The sequence below is a fragment of the Polyodon spathula genome, chromosome 11 (assembly GCF_017654505.1).
Source record: "Polyodon spathula isolate WHYD16114869_AA chromosome 11, ASM1765450v1, whole genome shotgun sequence".
Classification (NCBI taxonomy): domain Eukaryota; kingdom Metazoa; phylum Chordata; class Actinopteri; order Acipenseriformes; family Polyodontidae; genus Polyodon; species Polyodon spathula.
This window is the reverse complement of record NC_054544.1, coordinates 47,077,127-47,104,151: the sequence shown is the minus strand read 5'-3', so window position 1 is coordinate 47,104,151 and position 27,025 is coordinate 47,077,127. Positions and strand designations below refer to the sequence as shown.

The 27,025-nt window shown below is 40.2% G+C and overlaps 1 protein-coding gene across 2 annotated transcripts in view; it reads left to right on the top strand.

Annotated features, from left to right (window-relative positions):
* Positions 1-15,863, top strand: part of ankmy1 (ankyrin repeat and MYND domain containing 1) — a 103,276-nt gene extending 87,413 nt beyond the window's left edge. The window contains exons 16-18 of one of the 2 annotated variants that reach the window (XR_005951093.1): positions 13,414-13,464; positions 14,832-14,882; positions 15,694-15,732. Coding sequence is in view for 1 of the 2 variants with exons in the window: in XM_041263088.1 (XP_041119022.1) it covers positions 13,414-13,464; positions 14,832-14,882; positions 15,694-15,764 (173 nt within the window). In the remaining variant the exon portion in view is untranslated. Of the gene's footprint in view, positions 1-13,413; positions 13,465-14,831; positions 14,883-15,693 lie in introns of both variants that reach the window. The other variant, XM_041263088.1, reaches the window with a different exon arrangement.
* The last annotated feature ends 11,162 nt before the right edge of the window (positions 15,864-27,025 follow it).

Genomic DNA, 27,025 nt, shown 5'->3' with positions numbered 1-27,025 from the left:
GTTTCAGAAGTCGGTTGTATAGTTCTGAATGAGTTAGCAGGGGTGGTTTGTATTAGTGGTGGTGAGTTTCAGAAGTCGGTTGTATAGTTCTGAATGAGTTAGCAGGGGTGGTTTGTATTAGTGGTGGTGAGTTTCAGAAGTCGGTTGTATAGTTCTGAATGAGTTAGCAGGGGTGGTTTGTATTAGTGGTGGTGAGTTTCAGAAGTCGGTTGTATAGTTCTGAATGAGTTAGCAGGGGTGGTTTGTATTAGTGGTGGTGAGTTTCAGAAGTCGGTTGTATAGTTCTGAATGAGAGTTAGCAGGGGTGGTTTGTATTAGTGGTGGTGAGTTTCAGAAGTCGGTTGTATAGTTCTGAATGAGTTAGCAGGGGTGGTTTGTATTGGTGGTGGTGAGTTTCAGAAGTCGGTTGTATAGTTCTGAATGAGTTAGCAGGGGTGGTTTGTATTAGAGGTGGTGAGTTTCAGAAGTCGGTTGTATAGTTCTGAATGAGTTAGCAGGGGTGGTTTGTATTGGTGGTGGTGAGTTTCAGAAGTCGGTTGTATAGTTCTGAATGAGTTAGCAGGGGTGGTTTGTATTAGTGGTGGTGAGTTTCAGAAGTCGGTTGTATAGTTCTGAATGAGTTAGCAGGGGTGGTTTGTATTAGTGGTGGTGAGTTTCAGAAGTCGGTTGTATAGTTCTGAATGAGTTAGCAGGGGTGGTTTGTATTGGTGGTGGTGAGTTTCAGAAGTCGGTTGTATAGTTCTGAATGAGTTAGCAGGGGTGGTTTGTATTAGTGGTGGTGAGTTTCAGAAGTCGGTTGTATAGTTCTGAATGAGTTAGCAGGGGTGGTTTGTATTGGTGGTGGTGAGTTTCAGAAGTCGGTTGTATAGTTCTGAATGAGTTAGCAGGGGTGGTTTGTATTAGTGGTGGTGAGTTTCAGAAGTCGGTTGTATAGTTCTGAATGAGTTAGCAGGGGTGGTTTGTATTAGTGGTGGTGAGTTTCAGAAGTCGGTTGTATAGTTCTGAATGAGTTAGCAGGGGTGGTTTGTATTGGTGGTGGTGAGTTTCAGAAGTCGGTTGTATAGTTCTGAATGATTTAGCAGGGGTGGTTTGTATTAGTGGTGGTGAGTTTCAGAAGTCGGTTGTATAGTTCTGAATGAGTTAGCAGGGTTTGTATTAGTTCAGAAGTGATAGTTCTGAATGAGTTAGCAGGGGTGGTTTGTATTAGGTGAGTTTCAGAAGTCGGTTGTATAGTTCTGAATGAGTGGTGAGTTTCAGAAGTCGGTTGTATAGTTCTGAATGAGTTAGCAGGGGTGGTTTGTATTGGTGGTGGTGAGTTTCAGAAGTCGGTTGTATAGTTCTGAATGAGTTAGCAGGGGTGGTTTGTATTAGTGGTGGTGAGTTTCAGAAGTCGGTTGTATAGTTCTGAATGAGTTAGCAGGGGTGGTTTGTATTAGTGGTGGTGAGTTTCAGAAGTCGGTTGTATAGTTCTGAATGAGTTAGCAGGGGTGGTTTGTATTAGTGGTGGTGAGTTTCAGAAGTCGGTTGTATAGTTCTGAATGAGTTAGCAGGGGTGGTTTGTATTGGTGGTGGTGAGTTTCAGAAGTCGGTTGTATAGTTCTGAATGAGTTAGCAGGGGTGGTTTGTATTAGTGGTGGTGAGTTTCAGAAGTCGGTTGTATAGTTCTGAATGAGTTAGCAGGGGTGGTTTGTATTAGTGGTGGTGAGTTTCAGAAGTCGGTTGTATAGTTCTGAATGAGTTAGCAGGGGTGGTTTGTATTAGTGGTGGTGAGTTTCAGAAGTCGGTTGTATAGTTTCTGAATGAGTTAGCAGGGGTGGTTTGTATTAGTGATGGTGAGTTTCAGAAGTCGGTTGTATAGTTCTGAATGAGTTAGCAGGGGTGGTTTGTATTAGTGGTGGTGAGTTTCAGAAGTCGGTTGTATAGTTCTGAATGAGTTAGCAGGGGTGGTTTGTATTAGAGGTGGTGAGTTTCAGAAGTCGGTTGTATAGTTCTGAATGAGTTAGCAGGGGTGGTTTGTATTAGTGGTGGTGAGTTTCAGAAGTCGGTTGTATAGTTCTGAATGAGTTAGCAGGGGTGGTTTGTATTAGTGGTGGTGAGTTTCAGAAGTCGGTTGTATAGTTCTGAATGAGTTAGCAGGGGTGGTTTGTATTGGAGGTGGTGAGTTTCAGAAGTCGGTTGTATAGTTCTGAATGAGTTAGCAGGGGTGGTTTGTATTAGTGGTGGTGAGTTTCAGAAGTCGGTTGTATAGTTCTGAATGAGTTAGCAGGGGTGGTTTGTATTAGTGGTGGTGAGTTTCAGAAGTCGGTTGTATAGTTCTGAATGAGTTAGCAGGGGTGGTTTGTATTAGTGGTGGTGAGTTTCAGAAGTCGGTTGTATAGTTCTGAATGAGTTAGGGGTGGTTTGTATTAGTGGTGGTGAGTTTCAGAAGCAGGGGTGGTTTGTATTAGAGATGGTGAGTTGCAGAAGTTGTTTGTATAGTTCTGAATGAATTAGCAGGGGTGGTTTGTATTAGTGGTGGTGAGTTTCAGAAGTCGGTTGTATAGTTCTGAATGAGTTAGCAGGGGTGGTTTGTATTAGTGGTGGTGAGTTTCAGAAGTCGGTTGTATAGTTCTGAATGAGTTAGCAGGGGTGGTTTGTATTGGTGGTGGTGAGTTTCAGAAGTCGGTTGTATAGTTCTGAATGAGTTAGCAGGGGTGGTTTGTATTAGTGGTGGTGAGTTTCAGAAGTCGGTTGTATAGTTCTGAATGAGTTAGCAGGGGTGGTTTGTATTAGGTGGTGGTGAGTTTCAGAAGTCGGTTGTATAGTTCTGAATGAGTTAGCAGGGGTGGTTTGTATTGGTGGTGGTGAGTTTCAGAAGTCGGTTGTATAGTTCTGAATGAGTTAGCAGGGGTGGTTTGTATTGGTGGTGGTGAGTTTCAGAAGTCGGTTGTATAGTTCTGAATGAGTTAGCAGGGGTGGTTTGTATTAGTGGTGGTGAGTTTCAGAAGTCGGTTGTATAGTTCTGAATGAGTTAGCAGGGGTGGTTTGTATTAGTGGTGGTGAGTTTCAGAAGTCGGTTGTATAGTTCTGAATGAGTTAGCAGGGGTGGTTTGTATTAGTGGTGGTGAGTTTCAGAAGTCGGTTGTATAGTTCTGAATGAGTTAGCAGGGGTGGTTTGTATTAGTGGTGGTGAGTTTCAGAAGTCGGTTGTATAGTTCTGAATGAGTTAGCAGGGGTGGTTTGTATTAGTGGTGGTGAGTTTCAGAAGTCGGTTGTATAGTTCTGAATGAGTTAGCAGGGGTGGTTTGTATTGGTGGTGGTGAGTTTCAGAAGTCGGTTGTATAGTTCTGAATGAGTTAGCAGGGGTTGGTTTGTATTAGTGGTGGTGAGTTTCAGAAGTCGGTTGTATAGTTCTGAATGAGTTAGCAGGGGTGGTTTGTATTGGTGGTGGTGAGTTTCAGAAGTCGGTTGTATAGTTCTGAATGAGTTAGCAGGGGTGGTTTGTATTAGTGGTGGTGAGTTTCAGAAGTCGGTTGTATAGTTCTGAATGAGTTAGCAGGGGTGGTTTGTATTGGAGGTGGTGAGTTTCAGAAGTCGGTTGTATAGTTCTGAATGAGTTAGCAGGGGTGGTTTGTATTAGTGGTGGTGAGTTTCAGAAGTCGGTTGTATAGTTCTGAATGAGTTAGCAGGGGTGGTTTGTATTAGTGGTGGTGAGTTTCAGAAGTCGGTTGTATAGTTCTGAATGAGTTAGCAGGGGTGGTTTGTATTGGTGGTGGTGAGTTTCAGAAGTCGGTTGTATAGTTCTGAATGAGTTAGCAGGGGTGGTTTGTATTAATGGTGGTGAGTTTCAGAAGTCGGTTGTATAGTTCTGAATGATTTAGCAGGGGTGGTTTGTATTAGTGGTGGTGAGTTTCAGAAGTCGGTTGTATAGTTCTGAATGAGTTAGCAGGGGTGGTTTGGGGTGGTTTGTCGGTTGTATAGTTCTGTGAGTGGTGAGTTTCAGAAGTCGGTTGTATAGTTCTGAATGAGTTAGCAGGGGTGGTTTGTATTAGTGGTGGTGAGTTTCAGAAGTCGGTTGTATAGTTCTGAATGAGTTAGCAGGGGTGGTTTGTATTAGTGGTGGTGAGTTTCAGAAGTCGGTTGTATAGTTCTGAATGAGTTAGCAGGGGTGGTTTGGTAATTAAGAGTGGTTTTTCAATGTGTCCATACAGGGGGCTGTTCCCATCAAGCCTGTTGACGTATAGTTCTGAGAAATGAGTTGTAGCTCAGGGGTGGTTTGTCCCCGGATTCTAGGATTAGGGTAGTCATTTTTAGATTCCTGGAGTCTTATTGTTGCACAAAAAATTTCCAGTTTCAGTATTATAATTTTTAAGTAATATTTTGGGGATTGGCATAGGAATAGACTCAAATAACAATGAATTCAAGGTAGTATGATTTTATCACATTGAGTCTACCTGTCAATGAGGGAGGTAAGTTGACTGTCTCACTAGGGGGTCTGTTCATAAAGGGTTAACACCTGTTGAAATAATAAAACATGAGTACGTGATCGGATTTCGTCCATAGCCGCCTATTTAACAGCAATTGCTATTCATAAAAGATAAGTGAGATGCGTCGTTAAAGTCCCAGCGATTTTCGTCTATGAAGGCGTGTTTTAAATGAATTGAGATAAAGCTTAATGATTGCCTCATTAGCATAAAGTTTTCATCAGTCCTGAGCCTCATGCTGCTATTCATAAGAGTGAACGACAGCAAAATGCTGCCGATAACCAGGAGTTACTGGAGTCTAACCTAACATCAAAATGACATTGTTATAAAAAGTTATCTGACCGTATTTAACAACCCCCCCAATTAATTAATTAGTAAATAGTGAAACAATAAAAAAGACAAAAATTGCTACAGCTTTTTTTTTTATTAAACTGTGTTCGTATAAAAGTTGATGCCCCCGTGATTAACGCTGTCTAATATTTAATAGTAATGCTGTATGTGTGTTAGCTGAAATAATAATTGAAATAATTGATTTAAAGGTATTTTTCATTTTCATCAATTGTGTATGTCCTGCAGAGGAAAGGAACGTTAACAATTGTTAAGGTAATTTAAATATCCTGAACATGATCGCATCCTCCAGTATATAATTCACGTATCACACAGGCACGCTGTTCATAACACCATGGTGCTGCATCCTCCAGTATATAGATCACGTATCACACAGGCACGCTGTTCATAACACCATGGTGCTGCATCCTCCAGTATATAAGAACATAAGAAAGTTTACAAACGAGAGGAGGCCATTCGGCCCATCTTGCTCGTTTGGTTGTTAGTAGCTTATTGATCCCCAAATCTCATCAAGCAGCTTCTTGAAGGATCCCAGGGTGTCAGCTTCAACAACATTACTGGGGAGTTGATTCCAGACCCTCACAATTCTCTGTGTAAAAAAGTGTCTCCTATTTTCTGTTCTGAATGCCCCTTTTTCTAAACTCCATTTGTGACCCCTGGTCCTTGTTTCTTTTTTCAGGCTGAAAAAGTCCCTTGGGTCGACACTGTCAATACCTTTTAGAATTGTGAATGCTTGAATTAGGTCGCCACGTAGTCTTCTTTGTTCAAGACTGAACAGATTCAATTCTTTTAGCCTGTCTGCATATGACATGCCTTTTAAGCCCGGAATAATTCTGGTCGCTCTTCTTTGCACTCTTTCTAGAGCAGCAATATCTTTTTTATAGCGAGGTGACCAGAACTGCACACAATATTCAAGATGAGGTCTTACAAGTGCATTGTACAGTTTTAACATTACTTCCCTTGATTTAAATTCAACACTTTTCACAATGTATCCGAGCATCTTGTTAGCCTTTTTTATAGCTTCCCCACATTGTCTAGATGAAGACATTTCTGAGTCAACAAAAACTCCTAGGTCTTTTTCATAGATTCCTTCTCCAATTTCAATATCTCCCATATGATATTTATAATGTACATTTTTATTTCCTGCGTGCAGTACCTTACACTTTTCTCTATTAAATGTCATTTGCCATGTGTCTGCCCAGTTCTGAATCTTGTCTAGATCATTTTGAATGCCCTTTGCTGCTGCAACAGTGTTTGCCACTCCTCCTACTTTTGTGTCGTCTGCAAATTTAACAAGTTTGCTTACTATACCAGAATCTAAATCATTAATGTAGATTTCTTTTTTTCCCTGCTTCTGCCTACCTGAACCCAGCTGTTCTGACCTTCTATCTCCCTGGTGGCTTTCAGTCTGTTAGGGGTGATGCAGACTTCCATGAATTGTGGGTGTGCCAGTTCCTCAAGATCCTGTTGCTGTCTCACTTCTTCCAGCTCCATTTCTAGCATACCTACTAGTTTATGCAAATCCTGGATCGCGCGGCACTTTACGCACACTTGGTTTAGCTCCGCTGGGTTTTCTCGGATTTCCCACATCAAGCAGGTGTCACAGATTACTGGCTTGATATAGATCACGTATCACACAGCCACGCTGTTCATAACACCATGGTGCTGCATCCTCCAGTATATAGATCACGTATCACACAGGCACGCTGTTCATAACACCATGGTGCTGCATCCTCCAGTATATAGATCACGTATCACACAGGCACGCTGTTAATAACACCATGGTTCTGCATCCTCCAGTATATAAATCACATATCACACAGGCACACTGTTAATAACACCATGGTTCTGCATCCTCCAGTATATAGATCACGTATCACACAGGCACGCTGTTAATAACACCATGGTGCTGCATCCTCCAGTATATAAATCACGTATCACACAGGCACACTGTTTATTTTACATGCGCTGTTTAAATTTTTTTTTTTCAGAGTAAAACAGGTTTAAAAGGCACTGAATCACAAAAGGACACTCAGTACTGCATCTCCAGCCAAGCCCCACCCCTTGTTCGCTGTATTTTTCACATACCTCTTTATAGTGTTGTCACAAAGATGGTTGTAGTGGGTGACGTCAGACCAGAAACAGGAACCAAGAAATAAACAACAGAGAGGTAGAGTTGGGTGGAGCTGAGCGATTGGTTTTGCTCAACATTTATTGAATGAACAGAACAGTAAATAAAAAGGTTGTAACAAACAACAAACACAGGACTCGGCACTTTCGCCAAGATAAAGAGACAAACAAAACGGACTGCACAGACAAACACGGTGAACTGATATTTTAACTATTATTATTATTATTATTATTATTATTATTATAATCTCCATAAATCCTCTCCTGATCACTCGTTTTATCACCAAACTCCTCAATAATGTGGTCCAAGTCATTATTTTATTACTATAACATCTCAAAAAGCTCTGCACATGTCCATGATATTCTTTGAGAGCTGCATGCAGAAGCAGCTATCTCAATTGTTTATGTCCGTGTTATCTCTGTGTATGGGGCTATCAGATTCAACCATTCTTTCAGCTTCATTCGACTCTTTTTCCGGTGAAAAAACGACTAGAGACATGTGCTTTACGTCTTTTTGATGATGTCAGACAGGGTCCGACATTAGACAGGAAAGGGAAAATTGTAATGTAGGACCTGGTTCAACAACCGCAAAGGGTTGAATTAGTACTCGCCATTCTATCCCTAACAAAGCCAATTTGATCTGTGTCAATCAAAGAAGGCAAAAAAAACCCCTAAAAGACCAAAAAACACCTTAAATTAGTACTTGCCATTCTACCCCTAATGAATCCCTAACAAAGTCAGTTTGGTCTGTGTTATTCAAAGAAGGCAGATTTTTTTCAAATATGAGAGCTTTTGTTTTGGCTAGAATTTTTAGATCTACATTAATTAGCGATTTAGAGGTGTATGATTCATATGTAGAGGGGTCCTTATCTGGCTTACATATTACAGAAATTAATGCTTCTTGAAGCATTGTGGGTAAGATACCATTATCTAGAACATATTCATACAATTTAATAGGGGGTCACCAAGCTCTTCATAGAAAGTTTTTTAAAAATGTACTTGTATATCCATCTAAGCAGGCTGCTTTACTAGACTATAATGTCATTAGGATGGCTAACATTCCCCCTTGGTTATAGGTTGTTCCAGTATCTCTTTGTTCTCAGATGATAGCACAGGGAACTTCAGAGAGTTAAGAAAATTATCAATCTTATCAGTTGTATCTCCCCCTGTTGAATTGTATAACTTGTGTAACAGCCTTACGGCTGAGGTACTTTTTCTCCCTTAAAACACATCCGACCCAGACACAACTGCCCTTTAGCAGTTGCGAGCACTTTTATTTACACAAAACAAAGTAAACAAAACAAAAACCTAACTCCCACTTGGAGTACTAAACTACATGTTCTAACTAAATCGGACGGCTAAGCTGTTTCAAAACACTATTTTTCACAACACACAAAAGGTTTCACACAGTACCTGAAATGAGATTGTGAAAAGACAAGGCGAGCAGCAGAGTTTTGGATGAGCTGAACCGGACGGATAGCAGAAGCAGGGAGGCTGGCCAGGAGGGAGTTGCAGTAGTCAAGGTGGGACAGTACCAGGGCTTGAACTAGGAGCTGCTTTGAGTAGTTGGTGAGAAATGGATGAATTTTGTGTATGTTGCGGAGGAAGAGGCGACAGGAGCACGTCAGAGCAGAGATGTGCTGAGAGTTGGAGAGTGAGTGGTTGAGGGTGACACCGTTCTTTGTGGATGAGGATGGAGAGGGTGATGGATTGAAGATCAAAGATAGAGGGATCAGTAGTGGGGGAAGAAAAGGAGGTCTGATTGGAGAGGTTGAGTTTAAGATGATGAAAGTGCATCCAGGAGGAGGTGGCCAAGAGACAGGATAAAGATACGGGAGGAGGCGTAGGAGTCAGAGGGGTAAAAGAGGAGGAAGATCTGGGCATCATCAGCATAGAGATGATATGAGAATGGGAGGAGATGAGGGGACCCAGGGAGTAGGTGTACAGAAAAAACAGGAGGGGTCGCAAGACTGAGACTTAAGGAATGCCTGTAGAAAGAGAGCAAGAGTGAGCCATGCCAGGACATAAAGTGGTAAAGGAGTGAAGAAGGGGAAGAAATCCAGCAGAGTGAGTGAGGTTGGAGGGGTGGATGTTAAAGCCACCTAATAGAACAACAGGGGTGGAGGCAGAGAGGAGGGAGGGAGGAGAGGAGGAAATAAACTTATCAAGAAAGTGAGTAAAAGGTCGAGGAGGGTGGTGGAGAACAATGTGGAGGAGGCGACAAAGAGATGGGATTTCGACGGCGTGAACCTTCTTCCTCTTAATTGGATGATTTAGTCAATTTACATTCCAAGATAAGTATCAGATAGGCGTACTCATGATTTAAACTTACAAGGCCATATATATGTGACTATATCAATAGACCTGTAAAAGGGGTTCAAAGCGCTGGGTAACTCAATGGGTAGTGTTAGGAAATAATACTGTGCATAATCTATATCTGCCCATTTTAGGCTGTGAGGATTAATATATACCATTAGCAAATATTTACCTGGTTTGTATAACATAGAACATGGCTGATCCAGAGACGAGCGGGATAGAGCATTGCATATCTGATGTTTTTGCTTCACAGATTTTTTTTTCTTCAGAAAGCCTTTGTTTTTCCTGTAGCGCAACAGAAATGTCAGGAGAATAACTCAATAAAATAACCGTTATTTATTGCTTCCATTAATTCTGCTGTACTGAATCCTTTCCCTGCCTGATCGACCATTTTTTACGTACTTGCACTGGTTCTGGAGCGCAGTTAAAAGTGTTGCCAGGTTAACTTCTTGTAGAAGAACATTGATCCGGTTCACGTATTGTAGAGGAAGCAGATCCGGGTTCACGTGTTGTAGAGGAAGCTGATCCGGTTCACGTGTTGTAGAGGAAGCTGATCCAGTTCACTTGTTGCAGAGGAAGCTGATCTGGTTAATTTGTTCTAGAGGAAGCTGATCCGTGTTCACGTGTTGTAGAGAAAGCTGATCCGGGTTTACATGTTGTAGAGGAAGCTGATCCAGGTTCACGTGTTGTAGAGGAAGCTGATCCGGTTCACGTGTTGCAGAGAATGCTGATATGGTTCACTTGTTGTAGAGGAAGCTGATCCGGGTTCACTTGTTGTAGAGGAAGCTGATCCGGGTTCACTTGTTGTAAGAACATAAGAACATAAGGAAGTTTACAAACGAGAGGAGGCCATTCGGCCCATCTTGCTCGTTTGGTTGTTAGTAGCTTATTGATCCCAAAATCTCATCAAGCAGCTTCTTGAAGGATCCCAGGGTGTCAACTTCAACAACATTACTGGGGAGTTGATTCCAGACCCTCACAATTCTCTGTGTAAAAAAGTGTCTCCTATTTTCTGTTCTGAATGCCCCTTTGTTTAAACTCCATTTGTGACCCCTGGTCCTTGTTTCTTTTTTCAGGCTGAAAAAGTCCCTTGGGTCGACACTGTCAATACCTTTTAGAATTTTGAATGTTTGAATTAGGTCGCCACGTAGTCTTCTTTGTTCAAGACTGAACAGATTCAATTCTTTTAGCCTGTCTGTATATGACATGCCTTTTAAGCCCGGAATAATTCTGGTCGCTCTTCTTTGCACTCTTTCTAGAGCAGCAATATCTTTTTTATAGCGAGATGACCAGAACTGCACACAATATTCAAGATGAGGTCTTACTAGTGCATTGTACAGTTTTAACATTACTTCCCTTGATTTAAATTCAACACTTTTCACAATGTATCCGAGCATCTTGTTAGCCTTTTTTATAGCTTCCCCACATTGTCTAGATGAAGACATTTCTGAGTCAACAAAAACTCTTAGGTCTTTTTCATAGATTCCTTCTCCAATTTCAGTATCTCCCATTTGATATTTATAATGTACATTTTTATTTCCTGCGTGCAGCACCTTACACTTTTTTCTATTAAATGTCATTTGCCATGTGTCTGCCCAGTTCTGAATCTTGTCTAGATCATTTTGAATGACCTTTGCTGCTGCAACAGTGTTTGCCACTCCTCCTACTTTTGTGTTGTCTGCAAATTTAACAAGTTTGCTTACTATACCAGAATCTAAATCATTAATGTAGATCAGGAATAGTTACCTGTTAGTGCAGTAGCTTCAAGTTCTAGAATTTTGTTTCTGATACTTCTAGCATTTAGATAAATACATTTAATGGTTGTCTTACCTGAGTTGTTGTCCTTGTTTTGATGTGGTCTCCCTTCTGTTTTTTTGTTGATTTCTTCCCCCTTCCTTTCTAGTTTAAATGCTTCTGAACCTGCTTGAGGATCTTTTCTCCAAGTAGACTAGTTCCCTTGTTGTTTAAATGCAGTCCATCCCGTCTATACAGATAGTCCTCGTTGTAGAATGTGGTCCAATGATCAAGATAGGTGAAGCCTTCCTGTGTGCACCACGTCTTCAGCCATGCGTTTTGATTAATTATTTCCAGCTGTCCATATGGTCCTTTGCAAGGTGCGGGTAGTATACCAGAAAATACCACAGTTTTGGTTTTCTCTTTTAATTTCCTTCCTAGCTCTCTGAATTTGTTTTGCAGGGATTTTGGTCTGTCTCTTCCAGTGTTGTTTGTACCGATGTGGACGACTACTACTGGGTCGTCTCCTGTTCGTTCTAGGAGCCTGTCAACGTTCTCAGTGATGTGCTTAACCGAGGCTCCCAGAAGGCAGCACACTGTTGTAGTAAGGGGGTCCAAACTTCGAATTGAACTTGCTGTATTTCTCAATATGGAGTCCCCAACAATCATGACCTCCCTTCTTTTTGCTGTCTGGTCACCACTGTCAATGGGATCCTGGATGTTGTTCCTTTCATTCTCTTGTTGTTGGTTCTGCTCATCAAAATTCTGAAGTGACTCAAATCTGTTGGTTGTTTCGATTTCTGGTGGTTGTGTTTGAGGAAGTTTCTTTTTTTCCCTGCTTCTGCCTACCTGAACCCAGCTGTTCTGACCTTCTATCTCCCTGGTGGCTTTCAGTCTGTTAGGGGTGATGCAGACTTCCATGAATTGTGGGTGTGCCATTTCCTCAAGATCCTGTTGCTGTCTCACTTCTTCCAGCTCCATTTCTAGCATACTTACTAGTTTATGCAAATCCTGGATCGCGCGGCACTTTACGCACACTTGTAGAGGAAGCTGATCCGGGTTCACTTGTTGTAGAGGAAGCTGATCCGGGTTCACGTGTTGTAGAGGAAGCTGATCTGGGTTCACGTGTTGTAGAGGATGCTGATCCGGGTTCATGTGTTGTAGAGGATGCTGATTTGGGTTCACGTGTTGTAGAGGAAGCTGATCCGGGTTTACATGTTGTAGAAGAAGCTGATCCGGGTTCATGTGTTGTACAGGAAGCTGATCTGGTTCACGTGTTGTAGAGAATGCTAATCCGGTTCACATGTTGCAGAGAATGCTGATACGGTTCACTTGTTGTAGAGGAAGCTGATCCGGGTTCACGTGTTGTACAGGAAGCTGATCTGGTTCACGTGTTGTAGAGGATGCTGATCCGGGTTCACGTGTTGTAGAGGATGCTGATCCGGGTTCACGTGTTGTAGAGGATGCTGATCCGGGTTCACGTGTTGTAGAGGAAGCTGATCCGGGTTCACGTGTTGCAGAGGAAGCTGATCCGGGTTCACGTGTTGTAGAGGAAGCTGATCTGGGTTCATGTGTTACAGAGGAAGCTGATCCGGGTTCACGTGTTGTAGAGAAAGCTGATCTGGTTCATGTGTTGTAGAGAATGCTGGTCCGGGTTTACATGTTGTAGAGGAAGCTGATCCGGGTTCATGTGTTGTACAGGAAGCTGATCTGGTTCACGTGTTGTAGAGAATGCTAATCCGGTTCACATGTTGCAGAGAATGCTGATACGGTTCACTTGTTGTAGAGGAAGCTGATCCGGGTTCACGTGTTGCAGAGGAAGCTGATCCAGTTCACGTGTTGTAGAGGATGCTGATCCGGGTTCACGTGTTGTAGAGGAAGCTGATCCGGGTTCACGTGTTGTAGAGGAAGCTGATCCAGTTCACGTGTTGTAGAGGATGCTGATCCGGGTTCACGTGTTGTATAGAATGCTGATCCGGGTTCACGTGTTGTAGAGGATGCTGATTCGGGTTCACGTGTTGTAGAGGAAACTATTGCTTTTCTACTTTTGCTTTTAGCCCTTTGTTGGGACATTAGATAAGGATTCAGTCTGCTTATTATTTTTTGTCGAAGAATTGTGTAAAAACTGTTAAAAGCTGTGTTGTGAGCAGGAACTCCTCTTCAATGCTGTTTCTCTTTAGCTGGATATCATGTGACCTCATGGAGATGCTTCTTTACACAGCAAGTGTTGAGGATATGGAATGCACTACCAAGCCACATTGTTGATGCTGAATCACTGGGATCCTTTAGACCTGACTTGACAAAGATCAAGAGATCTTTTGAGATCAACCATCTACTAGGAATCAGACGAGCACTGATGAGCAAATGACCCCCTGTTGATCGTAAACTTTCTTATGTTCTGATATTCTTGTATTATCTTTAGGGAAGACTGGGACAACTCATACTAAAGGAAATGAACAGAGACGGGAAACGGGTAAGAACAAGACTTCAATTCATGTTGTACCCCTTAGACTTGAGGTGTTATATACTGTATGGATAGGGAATAATCAATGCATACAATCAACTGCACATTGTAATTGAATTTGCATTCCAGACAGCTTTACCATTTAACCAGTACAAAACCCAGTTGTTGATACACTTAAGTGTCCAGTTATCCAGGTTCATGTGTTGTAGAGGAAGCTGATCCAGGTTCACATGTTGTAGAGGAAGCTGATTTGGGTTCACATGTTGTAGAGGAAGCTGATCCGAGTTCACGTGTTGTAGAGGAAGCTGATCCAGTTCACTTGTTGTAGAGGAAGCTGATCCGGGTTTATGTGTTGTAGAGGAAGCTGATCCGGGTTCACTTGTTGTAGAGAAAGCTGATACGGTTCACGTGTTGTAGAGGAAGCTGATCCAGTTCACAAGTTGTAGAGGAAACTGAACCGGGTTTATGTGTTGTAGAGGAAGCTGATCTGGGTTCACTTGCTGTAGAGGAAGCTGATCCTGGTTCATGTGTTGTAGAGGAAGTTGATCTGGGTTCATGTGTTGTAGAGGAAGCTGATCCAGTTCACTTGTTGTAGAGAAAGCTGATCCGGTTCATGTATTGTGGAGGAAGCTGATCTGCATTCACATGTTGTAGAGGAAGTTGATCCGGGTTCACGTATTGTAGAGAATGCTGATCTGGGTTCACTTGTAGAGAATGCTAATCCGGGTTCACATGTTGTAGAGAATTCTGATCCAGGTTCACATGTTGAAGAGAATGCTGATTCAGGTTCACGTGTTGTAAAGGATGCTGATTCAGGTTCACATGTTGTAGAAGATGCTGATTCAGGTTCACGTGTTGTAGAGGATGCTGATCCGGGTTCACGTGTTGTAGAGGATGCTGATCCGGGTTCACGTGTTGTAGAGGATGCTGATTCAGGTTCACGTGTTGTAGAGGATGCTGATCCAGGTTCACGTGTTGTAGAGGAAACTATTTATTTTCTACTTTTGCTTTTAGCCCTTTGTTGGGACTTTAGATAAGGATTCAGTCTGCTTATTATTTTTTTGTCGAAGAATTGTGTAAAAACTGTTAAAAGCTGTGTTGAGAGCAGGAACTCCTCTTCAATGCTGCTTCTCCTTAGCTGGATATCACGTGACCTCTGGAGATGCTTCTTTACATAGCAAGTGGTGAGGATATGGAATGCACTACCAAGCCACATTGTTGATGCTGAATCATTGGGATCCTTTAGACCCGACTTGACAAAGATCAAGAGATCTTTTGAGATCAACCATCTACTGGGAATCAGACGAGCACTGATGAGCAAATGACCTGTTGATTTTAAACTTTCTTATGTTCTTATATTCTTGTATTATCTTTAGGGAAGACTGGGACAACTCGTATTAAAGGAAATGAACAGAGACAAGAAGAGGGTAAGAACAAGACTTCAATTCATGTTGTACCCCTTAGACTTGATGTGTTACATACTGTATGGATAGGGAATGATCAATGCATAGAATCACTGGTTAATAGAATCAACTGCACATCGTAATTGAAATTGCATTCCAGACAGCTTTGCCATTTAGCCAGTAAAGATCCTCTGAAATGTGCATCAGATATACATTTGTATATATATTTATTATGCCATGGTTATTTGACAGCTTGACTTAGTCACAACAGCATTTTTTATATATGAGTCTCAGAGATTCTGCAATGGTAGAATATGAGACATCCACGGTTCCCTATGTCTCTGCTCCAGTTTACATCCTGAGAATATTCCTCATAGCTTGTTCCAAAAACTTTTTTACAGTTTTCAAAACAGGTAAAATAAGGTATTCTTTTGCTCTGGATACTGTGTGTGATAAGCATTAATTTGTAACAACGTTGTAAGCGTACTTGGGCAGTGTCACATCAAAAATTAAGAATTTGATAAACATGCCAGTGACTTTATTACATGCCAGACATCCAGCAGGGCAGAAGCAGTAATAATAGACTGTAAAGGGACGTGGGGTTACATAGACCTGGCTTTATTACTATTGGTAGCTGGCACTGATTGAAGGTTGCTATAAATGGGGGAGTCACCTTCTCATCCAATGTCTGCTTGACTTCATGTTTTCAGAGATTGTCCTGTCAATGTAATGCTGGTACTTGCGAGGGATTCAGGGTTCCTGTCTGAAACTTCAGAGAGCTTTCCATTTTGTTTGGCTGTGTGAGTCAGCAGTATCTCCTTGTTTGTGTTTGTAGGGAAGGCACAGGGAGGCAGGCATGCCGAGATGGAGGCTGCAGAGATCTCTGAGAATTACAGCTTCAACTGAACCAACGATGCACTTTCAACAGGGAGGTTAAAATAATCATAGGCAAGAATACACATGGCCTAAAAACATGAGAACACACAGTTAAATTGTATTTCAATTTGTGTTTTGAACAAATATATTTAGTATAACATGTTAAATATATGGACATGTATATTGCCATAGATATATATATATATATATATATATATATATATATATAGTACCCCTGAAAAAGTATTTGCCCCTGTCTGATTTTCTGCATTTTTGCATATTTTTGACATTAAATGTTATCAGATCTTCAACCAAAATCTAATATTAGATAAAAAGGACCCTGAGTGAACAAACAACATAACATTTTGATTTCATTTATTTATTAAAGTTATGCAACACCCAATGCCCCAGTGTGAAAAAGTAATTGCCCCCTGTGACAGGCTGGCGAGTGGATAGAGGCCCAGAAACAGACTGCAGTTCAAAAAAATACACTTTTAATTATAAATAAACACAAAATAAAAGGGCACAAGGGCAAAAACAAAGATATTTAAACACAAATAACAAAACACAAAAGCAAAACTTACAAAAATAAAGGTTTCCAGGCTGGGCTCCAGGTGGGCAAAGGTTTTCTGCCTTGCTACTTGGGTAAAAAACGGGTCTGGAGAGAGGTCTTTCTGATGGTGGAGTCATGAACACTGGCCATAGCTGAGGTGAGAGAGGCCTGCAGATCCTTGGATGTTGTTCTAGCGTTCTTTGTGACATTCTGGACGATTTTATGCCTTGTTCTTGGAGAGATTTTGGCAGGATGGACACTCCTTGGAAGATTCACTATTGTCCCAAACTTTCTCTATTTGGACAATATGGTTCTGTCTGTGGTTTGGTGGAGCCCCAGAGCCTTAGAAATGGCTTTGTAACCAAAATGGCTTTTGATACTGATAGGTATCAACAACTTTTTTCCAGAGGTCTTCAGGAATTTCTTTTGTTCATGGTATGGTGTGCCTCTAGAACCTGTGTGCTGACAACTTCACTCTGATGGTAAGGGCCAAAGTTAGTCAGATTTATATTGGGCAGGGCTGGCCCAAATCAGGCCTGATTGTTAATCAAAGTATTCAAACAGCTGACCCTAATTATCTCTTTATTGGTTAGAGTTAACTAGGGGGGTAATAACTTTTTCCACTCCTGAATATTGCATGTTTGATTACCTTGCACACCAAACAAATGAAAGAAGCACCAAACTTTGGTGTCATTTTTTCTCTCAGACTCCCTCTACATACTACTACAACCAACAAAAAGATCTGACCAAATTCAATGTGCAAAAATGCAGAAAATCAGACAGGGGGCAAATACTTTTTCACGGCACTGTATATATATTTATATACACACACACACACTCACACACACAGAGTTGTTGTCAAAAGGTTACATTATATATTATATATAAATTTATAATTTCTAGAAATGTCTTGAAAAAAAGAATTTTTGGAAAAATCTTTTGTAGCAAAATAGATGTCTACGGTTTATTTCAGCAATTTTTTTGCAAGACTCCAAAAATGCTAATTAAAAAATATTCATACCCTTGATGCTATGATAGTATTACCCACAAGGTGCAAGAAATTTCAATATTCTAGAGAAGCTAAATTCTAGAGAAGTCTAGAGAATGCTGGATTATTGGTGAACATTCTTAGAGAGTATAAAAAGGTTAGACATAGGATGATTGCTGCATTACCAATACGTCAATATGGGAACAAGTAAAGAGCTATCTAAAGACCTTTGGCAAAAAAAGATTTATTGTCATAAGGCTGGAGAAGGAAACAAGAAGATTTAAAGGCATTTGATTATCCCAATTTCAACTATTGTTTCTATTATCAGGAATAGGTACTGTCACAACGCTCCTTTGGTCTGGAAGAAAGAAGGTTCTTTCATCGAGAACAAGTAGAAGAATGTGAGGAAGATTCGTGGAAAATCCGAGATTTGACTGCCAAAGATATTCAAAGTGAATTGGCTGCAAGTGGATTGGGGTTTCCATTTCAACCACAGGCTGAGTCATCCAGTTCCTGTCCAGTTTTAAATAACTTTAGCATAACTGAGGCAGAAGTGTTAAAGGGACTAGGAGCTCTTAAAATAAACAAATCCCCTGGGCCGGATGAGATCTTCCCAGTAGTACTCAAAGAAATGAAAGAAGTAATTTACAAACCGCTAACCAAGATCATGCAGCAGTCTCTGGACACAGGGGTGTTACCGACAGACTGGAAAATTGCAAACGTAATACCGATCCACAAAAAGGGAAACAAAACTGAACCAGGTAACTACAGACCAGTAAGCCTGACTTCTATTATATGCAAACTTATGGAACTATAATAAGATCCAAAATGGAAAATTACCTATATGGTAACAGGGTCCTGGGAGACAGTCAACATGGTTTTAGGAAAGGGAGATCGTGTCTAACTAACTTGCTTGATTTTTTTGAGGATGCAACATCGATAATGGATAATTGCAAAGCATATGACATGGTTTATTTAGATTTCCAGAAAGCTTTTGACAAAGTCCCGCACAAAAGATTAATTCTCAAACTGAACGCAGTTGGGATTCAAGGAAACACATGTACATGGATTAGGGAGTGGTTAACATGTAGAAAACAGAAAGTACTGATTAGAAGAAAAACCTCAGAATGGAATGTGGTAACCAGTGGTGTACCACAGGGATCAGTATTAGGTCCTCTGCTATTCCTAATCTACATTAATGATTTAGATTCTGGTATAGTAAGCAAACTTGTTAAATTTGCAGACGACACAAAAGTAGGAGGAGTGGCAAACACTGTTGCAGCAGCAAAGGTCATTCAAAATGATCTAGACAAGATTCAGAACTGGGCAGACACATGGCAAATGACATTTAATAGAGAAAAGTGTAAGGTACTGCACGCAGGAAATAAAAATGTACATTATAAATATCATATGGGAGATACTGAAATTGGAGAAGGAATCTATGAAAAAGACCTAGGAGTTTTTGTTGACTCAGAAATGTCTTCATCTAGACAATGTGGGGAAGCTATAAAAAAGGCTAACAAGATGCTCGGATACATTGTGAAAAGTGTTGAATTTAAATCAAGGGAAGTAATGTTAAAACTGTACAATGCACTAGTAAGACCTCATCTTGAATATTGTGTTCAGTTCTGGTCACCTCGCTATAAAAAAGATATTGCTGCTCTAGAAAGAGTGCAAAGAAGAGCGACCAGAATTATTCCGGGCTTAAAAGGCATGTCATATGCAGACAGGCTAAAAGAATTGAATCTGTTCAGTCTTGAACAAAGAAGACTACGTGGCGACCTAATTCAAGCATTCAAAATTCTAAAAGGTATTGACAGTGTCGATCCAAGGGACTTTTTCAGCCTGAAAAAAGAAACAAGGACCAGGGGTCAGAAATGGAGCTTAGACAAAGGGGCATTCAGAACAGAAAATAGGAGGCACTTTTTTACACAGAGAATTGTGAGGGTCTGGAATCAACTCCCCAGTAATGTTGTTGAAGCTGACACCCTGGGATCCTTCAGAAGCTGCTTGATGAGATTTTGGGATCAATAAGCTACTAACAACCAAACGAGCAAGATGGGCCAAATGGCCTCCTCTCGTTTGTAAACTTTCTTATGTTCTTATGTTCTTATTGCATGGTGAAGGTCTCAATGATTGCATTCCAAGAAAAAAGCCACTCTTAGGAATACTTCACAAAGACAGTCTCTTAAAGTGTGCAAAACGACACTTGAATGATGGGTATGAGTTCTGGTCAAAGGTTTTTTGGAGTGATGAAACCAAAATCCAGCTGATAGTTAGAGAAAGTCTGGTGGGGCATATAAAGAAAAGAACACCATTCCTACTGTCTAGCATGGAGGTGGTAATATCCTTCTATGTGGCTGTTTTTCCTCTAATGGCACAGGAAATCTAGTTCCAATACAAATTCAATAGCATACCAAAAGATAGTGGCACCTGAAACCCTTCGCTACAAAACTTGATTTAAAGCGCAACTGAATGTTCCAGCACTGGAACCAACTCCCCAGTAATGTTGTTTGAAGCTGACACCCTGGGATCCCTCAAGAAGCTTCTTGAATCAATAAGCTACTAACAACAAAACGAGCAAGATGGGCTGAATGGCCTCCTCTCGTTTGTAAACTTTCTTAAGTTCTATGTTTTAACACAACAACGATCCAAAGCATACATCAAAATCTACTTCAGAATGGTTAAAAAGAATAAAATCAAGGTTCTGAAATAACCTAGTCAAAGTCCTGATCTAAATCCGATTGAGAATCTTTGGTATGAGTTGACGAAGCATGTGTACAAAGAAGTCCTCGGAATTTGAATGAATTGGAACAATTATGCATTTAAGAATGATCAAAAATCACCTAAAGAATCATGCTAAAAGCTCATTGACAACTATCATCGTTTAAAAGAGGTTATCAGCTAGTTATTAATTTCATTTTCCTTGTCAGGATATAAATACTTTTGAATTACATTTTTGGAGTTTGTCAAAAAAAAAAAAATCTAGAAATTATACATTTCCATTGGGGTATGTAAACTTTTGACTAATTATATATACATTGCTTATAGAAAGTCTACATCCCCCTTTCAAAATTTTCACCTTTGGTTGCCTTATAGCCTGAAATTAAAATGCATTAAAATAGTTTTTTTTTTTCATTTATCTACACATCCTACCCAACAACTTCCAAGTGAAAAAATATTCTAGAAATTTGCAGAAAATTAATTAAAAATGAAAACTGAAATAGCTTGGTTGGATAAGTGTCCAACCCCCTTGTAATAGCAATCCTAAAGTAGCTCAGGTGTAACCAATCACCTTCAAAATCACACACCAAGTTAAGTATCCTCCACCTGTGTTAAATTGTAGTGATTCACATGATTTCAGGATAAATTCAGCAATTCCTGTAGGTTCCCTCTGCTGGGTAGTGCATTTCAAATTAACGATTCAACCATGAGCACCAAGGCACTTTCAAAAGAACTCCGGGACAAAGTTGTTGAAAGGCACAGATCAGGGGATGGGTATAAAAAATATCAAAGGCCTTGAATATCCCTTGGAGCATGGTCAACACTATTATTATGAAGTGGAAGGTGTACAGCACCACGAAGACCCTGCCTAGATCAGGCCGTCCCTCCAAACTGGATGACCGAGCAAGAAGGACTCTGATCAGAGAGGCTACCAAGAGGCCAAAGGCAACTTTCCAAGAGCTACAAGCTTTTATGGCCAAGACTGGTCAAAGTGTGCACGTGACAACAATATCCCCAAGCACTCCACAAATCTGGCCTATATGGTAGGGTGGCAAGAAGGAAGCCATTACTTCCACCTTGAATCCCGTCTAAAGTATGCAAAAAAAACACTTGGAAGATTCTGCAGCCATGTGGCAAAAAGTTTGGTGGTCTGACGAAACTAAAATTGAACTTTTGGCCTAAATGCAAAGCGTTATGTTTGGCGCAAATCCAACACAGCACATCACTCAAAGAACACCATCCTTACTTTGAAGCATAGTGGTGACAGCATCATGTATGGGGATGTTTCTCATCGGCAGGGACTGGGGCACTTATCAGGATAGAAGGGAAAATGAATGGAGCAAAGTACAGAGAAGTCCTTGAGGAAAATCTGCTGCCCTCTGCAAGAAAGCTGAAACTGGGATGGAAGTTCACCTTTCAGCATGACGACGACCCAAAGCACACAGCCAAAGCTACACTGGAGTGGCTAAGGAACAAAAAGGTAAATGTCCTTGAATGCTTGAAGATTGCTGTCCATCAACGCTCCCCGAGGAACTTGACAGAGCTTGAACAGTTTTGTAAAGAATGGTCAAGTATTGCCAAATCTAGGTGTGCAAAGTTGGTAGAGACCTATCCCAACAGACTCACAGCTGTAATTGCTGCCTAAGGTGCTTCCACCAAGTATTAACTCAGGGGAGTGGAGGCTCCCATTGTGATCTTTCAGTTTTTAATATATAATTTTTTTCTCAATAAAACCATTTTTCCCTTTAACAGTGTGGAGTATGGTGTGTAGATAAGTGGAAAAAATCCTCATTTAAATTTATGAAACTCTGAGACACTGATACAACAAAATTCAAGGGGGTGTAGACTTTCTATAGGCACTGTGTGTGTGTTTATATATATATATATATATATATATATATATATATATATATACACACACACACACACACAAATATATTTCAAATGTTTTCATGATCATTTTCATTCATTTTTAATACAATAATGTATTTTATTTGAATGACTATTATGTAATTTGTAATTGCAGTTAAGTTTCTCATTATTCTTTTATGATGTAGGTAAAATGCATACCTCGTGCATTGGTGTATGTACATATTAGACAACACTGATGAGCTTGAAAACAAGAAAGAAAGCTTTGCAATAGGGTTGTGTGTCAGTATTCATCATTTCATTACTGAACTGGTCTGATGTGTTGCATTCGTGGAGTTTCCATGCAAGTTCTTTCTTTTTTTAAAGTCGAGACATTTACATGAGAAAGGGCTTGTGTAAAATGCTTTTTTGGGTTTCCATTTGCTCAGTTTATTTTACTCGATAAACCGTGCTTTTCACCCGACGTCATGCAAATGAATGGGAAAGGTGGGGGTTGAATTAGCTATGCGTAAAGTATTCATGCTGATTTTGAAGATTACTGTGAAATTTTGTGAAAATGTGGTTTCCATGCACAGAGAACTGGCACACAAGTGAATCTAAGCTGCTGTAATAAAGCAAAATACCTCGTACCTGGTTGGCTAATAATATGTTTTACTGCTGTTGTTTTTCAAATGTCATTAGTGAGGTGTCATGTCGTTAGTAGTGAATACTGTTTCAACAAATTTATCTTACAACTCATAAATTAAAAATGAACTTGGTGGTATGAAATGAAACTGATCACCATAGCTAAAAATGGCAATACAGCAGAGGAACTGGTGATGCTACTTGGCCTACCCAGGCTTTGATTTTGAAACCCTACCATCCGGACGGCTGACCGCTGCTGAGGAAGCATCCAATACCATGCTTGGGCAAATACAGGTAGTGGGCACTTGAAAGGGAGGTGGCGGATACTGATGAAACAGACAAGTGCTGCATTAGTTTTTTGCCAAAATTGCCACTGACAGCTGTATTTTGCACAAACTCTTGTCAAGAGCAAAATATGTTCAGGAATCAGTAGCTGCCTGTGAGACAGACAGGGAAGGTTATCAGTGTTGCCAAGTCTCATGAGAGACAAAAAAAAGTGAAAAAGCCTTTCAAAACAAGCAAACCCATGTTGGAGAATCAGTGTTTATGCAAGTTCCAACCAGCGACTCTCAAAAAACTAACAACGGCGACGGTTACCTCAGCCGCCAGTTTCAATTGGACAGCAGCGATCTGAGGAGTCTCGTGCTGTCTTTTAAGTTGTGTTAATATTAATGATGCAAACAAATAAAACACAGTTAATACGTTCATTTGCAGCAAGGGTATTCTCAAACAGCTGCTTTAATACTATAACACTGGCATAACGCAGTTCGTGGTAAGTTGTTTTCTACAGAATTGCAAACCCACAAGACAGACCAGACACAGCAAAAACAATAATAAAAAAAAAAAGCCGCCTGCGTTATCATTAAGGTGAACTGCACCACTGCTAACCATAAAATCACCCATCAGCCACTACTTTCTGGCGTCTTGGAATCCACAGTAACACCTGCTCCCTTGCAATATTTATAGTTAAGAACAACATGCTCATTAACATTTACACATGAAATGCGGGATTCCATGTAAAACTGGCCGGGGATTTTCCCGTGTGTTTTATAATTTATGCCCTCGCGTTGGCCGTTTTTTTCGGCCACAAACCTGATTAACACAAGTAATTCTCGTAAATGTGCACGCTCGTCGCCATTTCATATTTAAATTGACCCGCATGGAAACCTCATGATAGTTAATATTCCATTTCATTTCTGAACTGGTCTGATGTGTCAATATGTCAACAGTGCACCCTGATGTAAAACCAATCCACTTTTTTTCTGTTTGATATTAGGGGAAAAAAGAAAAGCATTATATATATATTTTTGTTTAAAGCTTGTCTGGGTTTTTTTATTATATATTTTTGGTGGCCAAATGAAGCAGACTGTACTTGCAGTTCTTCAACACAAACTTCTTGTAAGCCCAGTTTCGAAAGCTACACGATATCAGTTGTATGAGCCAGATTGGAACATTGACAGAAATATTGAAATATGCACTCCCAGATTGGAATAGTAAGAAGGTTATTTGCATTTGGATGGAGAAGTTCTCCCCCTAATAGAAAACTACATGGAAACCCAGGGTGCTACCAAACTAGTGTGACAAAAAGCGGAGACCTTTATTTTTGCATGAAACCAAGCCAAGGGGAACAAGCTTCTGGTAATATCTCTTTGATTATTGACACACTCCAGTTAAAATGGCTCACACTTAAGATATACAACTGATTTCCACCCACTTCACATGATAGCAGAACAACATGTAACTTAATTGCTGTAAAGTATTCATGTTTGTGTTTTTCTTACAGTAGACAGTGTAATGAATGCAATATCTGGCACTACATCTGAGTTCTGCTGTAGAGCAACCTGCATTTCTGTGTTCTAATGCTTGGCTTGCCAGGTTATTGTCTTTTTAAATTCCTTATGTATTAAAAATGTAATCCCCATTGTAAAAAGAAAAATGTATTTAATTACACATTTTGTCATATATATGAAATATATTGCATATGCTGGAAAGATGTATTTAATTATACACTGATGCATAAAAGAAACGCAACACAGCATGATTTATTTTGTGTTACCAGGAGGCTAAAGTAAAATGAAAGTGCAATTTTACTACTGTGCTTATTACCAATTCCAGAGATGTCTGGTTTAGCGAGTGACGCCTGATTGTGAAAATCTTTTTGATAGAAAAATATTTTGGGGGTGAAGGTGGGGCCCATCGGAGGTCCATTGCTCAGGGCACACAAAAACCTGGCACCGGCCCTGACTGCTTGTGTCCACATCAGACATGTAGATGCCACACTGGACACTGACCCTGGCAGTCGAATTCTTACATACAGTGTGTTGTTGGTGCCACTGTTATGCATGTCTCCTACTAGTTCTGCCTAAGCAATGCCCATATATCTATATATATATATATATATATATATATATATATATATATATATATATATATATATATACATACACACACACACACATATGCACAGTACCCTCATAGTGCCAGCATGTGGGTGGTCCCCCAGCACACTGGCGTGGCAGCGCACCTCATACACCTAGTGGACCATGATGATGGCTGCCTCATGTTATCTGCAGAGTTGTATGTTGTTCATCTTACCTGTCGATGACTGCTTTTTTCCAAGCACTGGGGTATGCAGAGTTAGGGTGGAAAATACCGACATTGCATTTACCTACTTCTGTCCTTTTAATATCAACCCTAACTGATGCATTAACATGTTTTGCAAAGAATATTATTAGTGATGCGGTTCTGCAGCCTGAAGTGTGTGTGTGTGTGTGTGTGTGTGTTGAAGTGTACATGTCTATCCATTGCTACAGCACCGGTGGAGCATGATGGTGGATGTCTCTTGTGTCATCTGGAAAGAGCTGCGTGTTCTATCTTACCTGATGATGGCAGTCTGCAGTTGCTTGTGTTGTCTGGTTCCTTTGGCTGCTTGTGTGTGTGTGTGTGTGTGTGTATATATATATATATATATATACACACACACATATATGAAATTAGGCCTGTGATGGTTAAAACCTCATCATAAAAGCAAGGGCAATTAGGGCAATTTCTTTCATCGGTGCAAACTGGGAGCTTCCACAGCACAGGGGTTGAATACTTATGAAAGCAAGATATTTCAGTTTTTTATTTTTCTTAAAAATATTTCCCAATATAAAACCAATGTCACCTTACAATAGTTGATTCTGAGTTTCAGTGTTTAAAAATAAAATATCAAACAGAACGAAATTTCAATGTACCATTTCTAATTCAGTAATATGAGAGAATTGGTCAGGGGTCTGAATACTTTTGCAAGGCACTGTATATATATATATATATATATATATATATATATATATATATTATATATATATATATATATATATATAGGAAATTCTGGCCTGTGATTGGTTAAAACCTCATCATAACAGCAAAAAAATATTTAACTATTGCCCTCACATCCTTACACCACTGTCAGTCCTGCCCATTTTCAAAGGAATGCCCTCCACCACTCCTGAACAAGATCAAAATGGCTGAATGAAAAAACTGCTGAATGGCGATTCTGTGACAGGAAATTAATTACAAAACATACTACAAAAGAAATTAAAAACTTGCGAGATGTTCAAATTTATTTATGTTAATTGGTTATTTACTTATGCCGTATCAGCTATATTTAAACAAAATACTGTAAAGCCATAAATATTTGCGACCAAAATATTTGGCGAATCACACCCATAAAACCTATTTTGTCCAGAAATGTTGCATTGGTAGTAGTATAACTTAATTATATGTACAGCACGAAGATATTTGTGCCAAAAATATATGACTCGCATTAATGTACTGCAGCTAATAGTGGAAAATGAAATGCCTCCTGTGGCTTCAGCCATTATAGCCCCATCGGTAACAATAGCCTTCCATCGGGGCAATAATTTTTCCACTATAGCCCTCCTCTCCAGAACATACTAACTTTATATATATATATATATGTGTGGTTACCATGGCATCAAATATTATATGAATGTTTGGATTCAAATCCACTTTCCCTTGACAAAGGTATGTCAAACATACCTAAACGTTGGGAAGTGGACTCTTAGTATATATATATATATACACACACACACACAATACCAGTCACAAAAAAAAAATTGAAAATTGTCTCTAAATCTTGGATTCCTCAAAATAGCCACCCTTTGCCTTAATAACAGCCTCACAAACACGAGGCATTCGGTTAACAAGTTTCAGTAGGAAATCACCCGACATGTCTTCCCAGCTCTTCTGCAGCAATTCCCAGAGATGTAGGGCACTTGTGGGTAGCTTTGCTTTGACTCTTCTGTCCAGTTCATCCCATACAAGTTCTATGGGATTGAGGTCTGGAGACTCGGCAGGACAGGTCATTAGATTGAGTTATCCTTCATTTTCCTTCTTCACCAGATAGTTCTTGCACAACTTTGAGGTGTGTTTCGTGTCATTATCTTGCTGAAGAATGAAGGACTGCCCAACTAGCCGTAATCCTAGTGGAATGGCATGCCTCTGAAGTATGCTATGATAGCCATGCTG